This window comes from Acanthochromis polyacanthus, chromosome 6 (assembly GCF_021347895.1).
Source record: "Acanthochromis polyacanthus isolate Apoly-LR-REF ecotype Palm Island chromosome 6, KAUST_Apoly_ChrSc, whole genome shotgun sequence".
NCBI lineage: Eukaryota > Metazoa > Chordata > Actinopteri > Pomacentridae > Acanthochromis > Acanthochromis polyacanthus.
The window spans coordinates 40,779,697-40,786,254 of NC_067118.1; the positions used below are offsets into that span (position 1 = coordinate 40,779,697).

The following is a 6,558-nucleotide window of genomic DNA, read 5'->3' on the forward strand; positions in this document are numbered from 1 at the left end:
GATCTCAGTGTCGAACATCAGAAGACGTTGTGCGTCTTTGTCAGAATGTAGCTCCCATAGGTAAATCCTGAACACTTTCTATGAGGGGAATCATCTTATTCTTATTTTTTTTATTATCATTCATAGAGCTAAGGAATGGTTTATGCATGATGACAGTCAATCTGCCTCAGAGGAACATCTCACATCCATAAACTATGATAAAGATTGTGAACGATATGGTGTTTTGATGCTACGTCCCGAGTGAAAAGTGCTTGGTAGTGTAGAAAATTAGAAAAAAGATTTGATACGTGGAGTCTTCAAAGGTCCAAAGTAACGTCCTTGTCCAGGAAAATGACAGATTTGCTTAAATTTCACCTCTGCAGAGACAGAGAAGGGGGGTGAAGGTTAAAGCTTGAGAAGGCTGAATCAACATTTGGCGTTTCTTTCTGACCCCCCTTCTCTTTTATCCACTCTTCTCTATGTCCTGAAAGTCAGTATATTTATGAATTATTTATCCATGTTTGAAAATGTTAAACTTGTGATGTCCTTGTCCTATGTCTTATCTCCAAGGGCATCATAAGAAGCTGTAAAGAGGAAAGGAAGAAGAAAAAAACCACAAAAGATATAGAAGGCAGAGTCATAAAATAGCCTCTGACAGCATTCAAATCTCGGTACATGCATGTGACAACAGTTATGTTTCATCTCCAGGGAGAAGTGTTTGACTGTATCGTCGGATCAATCTGGATTGTTTATGTCCCGCAAACAGCTTCTTTGAGGCTCTGGAGATATATCAACTGTATTGTTGCTTTGCTGCGCAGCATCAGGGTGGCATCTGATGCATTTCTGAACTAGAGGTGAAGAAACGTCAATGTTTTTACCCCAAAATGTAAGCTAATTGAGAATTTGTTCACACTGTTGGTTAACTGCTGAAATATTTAGTCTCTCTGCCCCTCACATCCTTCTCTTTCTTTGACTTAGACATGTTTAATCACTCATTTATGCCAAACAAGACTCTACTTCCCTTTCATTTCAGCCTTGCAGTGATTAGAAAGGTTTGCACCATAAACCATAAAGTTCCTGCCAACATTTGCAGCATGTAGCCCTTAACAGCCAAACAGTGCGTCCATATATCTATGAGCTGTGTGAAGCTCGGCGTAGGGTGATGCTATTGTGGTTGTCACAGATTGATTTTTCAGCTAATCACGCTACAGTTTCAGCTACAATCTCGTATTCACAAAGCTGTGAAGCACTATAAAGAGTGGGCACTATTCTGTTAGCATTGTCTCTTAGCGGCGTCCTTTAGGAAATGTGGCATCACTGCTACAAAAAAACTGTCACTTTTCAGATTGCCTGATCACGCCTAAACTGAAGTTTAATGTGTGCATACCTACATGGATTCCACGCCATGTATAGGCTGGTGGAATTTGTTTGTGTATATTCGTGCATAGGCAGATGTAGATGCACAGACTGGTGGGATTTGTTTGATTTTTCTGCTAATCACATCCCAGCTCTAGTTCCAATCTTGCATTTACAAAGCTGGAAACCTGCTACAGTGATGGATGGATGTTATTCTGTTAGCTTCGTTTCTCTGTCTGTGGTGTCCTTTAGCGAATACAGCATCGCTACTGCAAAAAAGTGTCACTTTACCTGATAACCCCTCACCTGAAATTCAATTTATGCATACCTGCAGAGAGGAAGGTGTGGACGCACAGACTGGTGAGATTTGTTTGTCACAAATGGATTTTTCAGCTGATCACATAGCAGTTTCAGCTCCAAACTTGCATTCACAAAGCTGGAAAACATTGTAAAGGGTTAATGTTATTCTGTTAGCATTGTTTTTCTATTTGAGGTGTCCTTTAACAAACATGGCATCACTACGACAAAAAACTGTCACTTTTCAATTTGCCTGATCAGAAATGTCCTTATTTTTTAAAGAAAAGCGATTTTTTTTGAGTGAAGATATAACATGAAATGAATGATAAATCCAGTGTAGACATTGTTAATGTGGTAAATGACTATTGTAGCTGGAAACGGCTGATTTTTAGTGGAATATCTCTATAGGGGTACAGAGGAACATTTCCAGCAACCATCACTCCTGTGTTCTAATGCTACATTGTGTTAGCTAATGGGGCTGAAAGGCTCATTGATGATTAGAAAACCCTTGTGCAGTTATGCTAGCACATGGATAAAAGTGGGAGTTTTCATTGAAAGCATAAAAATTTGCAAGGGTGACTCCAAACCATTGAACGGTAGTGTACATAGATACTAGCCTAGCCTAGCCGCGCTAGACCCATGTTCTGAAGGCACAAGGGTCTAGGGCCGCTCGACAGGGAGGGAGGCGGGCTAAAAGGTTGTCTTTCAAATCACTCTGCAGCAATTGGGTAGGTATACAACCAATCAGTGCAACGAATAGTCTGACGTAGTTCCTAGAGCACCGGCGGATTGTAGCTAAGTCCCATTAGCTTCCCAACCAGCGGAGCCAACTGGTATATTAAGGATTTGCCATATCCCGTCGGCATAAGTCCAAATACGTCTTTCTTCTCAATGAAACACTTCAGTGCCGTCCTTTGTTTATCTTTCAAGTTGAATTTTAGCTTCAGATCTTTAAGGGCTGTGGCCAAAGCCGAGTCGAAAGATAACTGTTTATTGTGCGCCGGTTGTTTCTGTCAGAATCGTCGCGCCTCTGTCGTCACTTCGTTACGCCCGCCTTCTGACTCTACACTTCATGGTGATTGGTCCGGCCAGTTTTAGGAGCATCCAGCCTCGAGCCTTATGGAGGGTAACTAGACCCACCCTGGCAGAGAATTAAATTCGTTGCCGTGGGTTGTCCAGCGTGGCTAGGCTACATAGATACCACAGCATGTATGGGCAGGTTTGGATGCACAGACTGGTGGGAATTGTTTGTCAGTAAGTGATTTTTCTGCTAATAAGATAATAGTTTCAGCTGTAATCTTCCATTAACAAAGCTGCGAGTCTACTACAATGACAGGCGTTTTGTACTCTGTTAGCATTGTTTCTCTATCTTTTGTCTTTTAGCAAATATGGCATCATTATTACAAGAAACCGTCACTTTACCTGATAACCCCTTACCTGTAGTTTAATGTATACATCCCTACATTGATACCACAGCATGTATGGGCAGGTGCAGATGCACATCCTGGTGAGATTTGTTTGAATTAAACCTGCAGCGGGTGTTTGTTAACAATAATAACGGATGACAACAGTAATAAATGTCAGACGACAAAAGAAACAGACATTTGCAAAAACTTTCATCTTGGGAAAAGGGAATTGTCAGTGATAATATTTCTAAGCAAGCACCAAGCAGTGAGGAGCAGCGAGTGTTATGGGAAGAGAAAATAGCACATCACCCCCTGATAGTAAACATACTCCCTTTTATTATTATTATTTTCTCCCTAATGATAGTGTACATTATGAGACTTTTATCCTATCTTGGAGCAGCGGTTTCTTCTAGCGGGGACGTTGTAGCTGTTCCTCGGCGTTTCTTGCCATTTGTTTGCTAAAAGTATTTGTTTGCAAGATGAATTGCTGCACTGGCAGGCAAGATGACAGCCTACATGAAGATGATATTGAATTGATTTCTGAAATGTTGCAGAACGGACTAGTTGATGTGTACCACGAGACATGAATAATAAAAATTCTATTAAAAAGCTCTTGAATGGCTGACACTGGAATATTATTTGTGATGATTAATTTTCTTCAGTCATTATAAAGGGGAGTTGGCATCAGATTGCCTCTGACAAAATTGCTTTTCACTCCCTGGTGAATACCCTCAGCATGCTTTTTGAGCGCGCACAGCCATATTTCTCGGCGCAATATTATGTCAAGATAGGCTCTGGAAAAGACACTGCTCATGTATCACCTTATTAGTGCCATAAAATCTGTGCTGTTTTAGCTGCCGGGGGGTCATTTGGATATTCTGCATACATTTCATAATGAGGACTGGGAGGTTTTTGTTTCTGTTTTTGAAAAATATGATTGACATTATAATTTTGAGATTATAGAATAGCCGTTAAGCGACTGTCAGCAGTGTTTTTCCACGTAATGAATTTGATTAACTGTATTTTAAAGGCGCGCAGGTTGACAGTGTGTCGCTTCAAAGCTGTCAAGAGCTCGGAAGCAAATTATTCTGTGCAGCAGCTGTTGTTGTCTAACTCTAATTAATTTGCTGTGTACATTTGTGTTTGAATGAATTCTTTACACTTTTGTAAGCGCAACAATTTGCATTTCTAATTATTTTTATTTTCAGGCAAAAAAAGAGAAAAAAAACAGGCTGAATCCACTGCCGCCGCAAACACAAATCTAAACAAGAAGAATCAACAAGTGCATTTAAGAGTTAATTATGAAGCTTTTAATTAGTCTGGAACATCTTTTTGTTCGACGCTTCCTTCCGAGATTGTCACTGAAGTTCGGTTAAATAGCAGCGTCTGATGGGCAAGTTCTCCTTTGTTGAGACGAGGCTTCTGTTTTATTTATAATGCGTCTAACTGTGGCACCGTTTGGAGATGCAGGTACATGTGTTTTTATGTTGTCATGCTGTATTCATGCGGCGCTCTCACCGAGAAATGCAAACTACAATAGGTGAGCAACAGTCTCCAACTTCCACATATGAAAATGTCTCTCTATTTCTGACCTGTCCTGACATTTTTCTTTGAAATTACAAATTACCTCCTAGCAACTCCTAAAAAATGCAGGAACAAAATGACTAATGGGTGCACTTTCCTCTTTATCCGAGTCTAAAATACGGATTCGTTTCTTCTTTTTCTGCTTTTTCAGAGCTATTCCAGTCAAGGCAGAGGCAACGGCGGCGGAGGAGGAGGAGGAGGAGCAGGGGACGAAGACTACGAGATCCCCCCCATCACACCTCCGAACCACGCTGACCCTTCCCTGCTCCATCTCATGGAGCATGAGTCAGGTTACCCCTTCCACTCCCTGCCTCACAATGGCTTGCTCAACACCTACTCCTACCCCGAGCTGCCCGCCCTCATGATGTCCAACATGCTGGGTCAGGACACTCACCTCCTCTCTGGGCCTATGCACTCGGTGAGCACATCTCCTTTTTTGAATCTGTCTCCTTTTAGCTGTGGGCCTTTTGCGATCGCGCGAGTCAAGCGCTGTAGTCGGCTATTAGTCTTCGCGGTCAGAGGGTTGGAAGTTGGCCAGCGAGTCAGCGCTGAGAATATTGTGTCTGAAGGTTTCACATGTTCTTGTTATAGAAAGTTCTGGGTTGTTTTTTTATTTTATTTTCAATCTTATGATACTGCACTGGAGCTTAAATACACAGCAGCCAAACGGTAAAATGACCAGATCGCTGTTTCATAATAGCAAAACCGCCCTTCTATTAGGGTGATAATTAGCTTTGGTTAGAGGCCAAGAAAACCGAGACACCCGAGTCGTGAGCAAGGCCAGCATCTATACATGCAACATTTATAACCGCCTCCTTAACACTCAGACCTTTTGCAGCAAAGCTTCTTTAATATCTATACAGCTGCATAGCTCAAAGATTTCATTGCCTCAAAGTGGAGCCAAGAACGGGAGCGAGGAACTCGGTGCTGCACATTTTCATCCGTTATGATCGGCAAAGCAAAAAAGAAGAAGAAGAAGAAAAAGGGAACAGGGTATAAGGACGGGTGGGAGGCAGAAAATCTTGATGTGGAGGGGGAATATCCCTTGTCAGCGAATATTTTACTTTTCAAAAGAATGCTGAGGACCCCTATTCCTCCCCCTCCCACCTCCAGTAAAGGGACTTTCTCTTGTGTTAAACATGCCTCCGACCAAACATGTAAACACCCCTGGCGAACACATTCAAATGCTTTAATCATAGGATCAAATCAGATGAATTATAGATGGCCTGTGTTGTGAATTATTCAACGTTATATACTTTCATCTGACATAAATATTACTTTTTTCTCTCTGCCCCCTGCGTCATGAATATTTATGCTTTAATGTGAGCATCCGTGGCATTTATCCTCCGTTAATCAGGTCTTATGTGATTTTCAGAATCAAACTGCATAAGTTGCAGGCTTCTTTTTTTTTTTTTTCCGTGGGTGATATCTAAGGCCTCCATTAAAGCCAGTCTTCAGGATTAGGTCACAATCCAGTGGCTACTGTGCTGAAAATGCTTGGTGCAGGGGAGTGCGAGATGCCGGACGTTTACAGTCGGTCTGTGTTTTAGTGTCGACGGACGCTTTGACAATAGTTTGAACATACATGCACAGTTTGTGTGAAGTTTATCCGTGTGGAACAAAGCAGCTCCGTCTTTTGGCCGGCAACATTTCAGAAGCAAACAGAGAGGGAGTGCCTGCTTCTTAAACAGCTTTTGTTTCACCTTTGCAATTATTTATTTTCAAATAGCCCTTCAGGGTAATGTTCCATTTTCTTATTTCACACCCCCTTTTCTCATAAATGAACCGTCATTGCAATAAATCACCGCACAAACAGAGACTTGCACACACTGTGAAAGGTCCAGAGATTTATGTAACACATTCATGTTTCCCACTTCCACATTTTAGTACTACTCTAGCAGAGGCTGGCTAATAATAGCCGCTATTAATATTTCTT

General features: G+C 41.6%; 1 protein-coding gene across 2 annotated transcripts in view; it reads left to right on the forward strand.

The window, feature by feature from the left end:
* LOC110971154 (TOX high mobility group box family member 2-like) overlaps positions 1-6,558 on the forward strand; it is an 85,973-nt gene that overhangs the window by 51,147 nt on the left and 28,268 nt on the right. For both annotated transcript variants that reach the window (XM_051949878.1, XM_051949879.1), the window contains one exon: positions 4,774-5,040. In XM_051949878.1, coding sequence (XP_051805838.1) covers positions 4,774-5,040 — 267 coding nt within the window. The remainder of the gene's footprint in view (positions 1-4,773; positions 5,041-6,558) is intronic.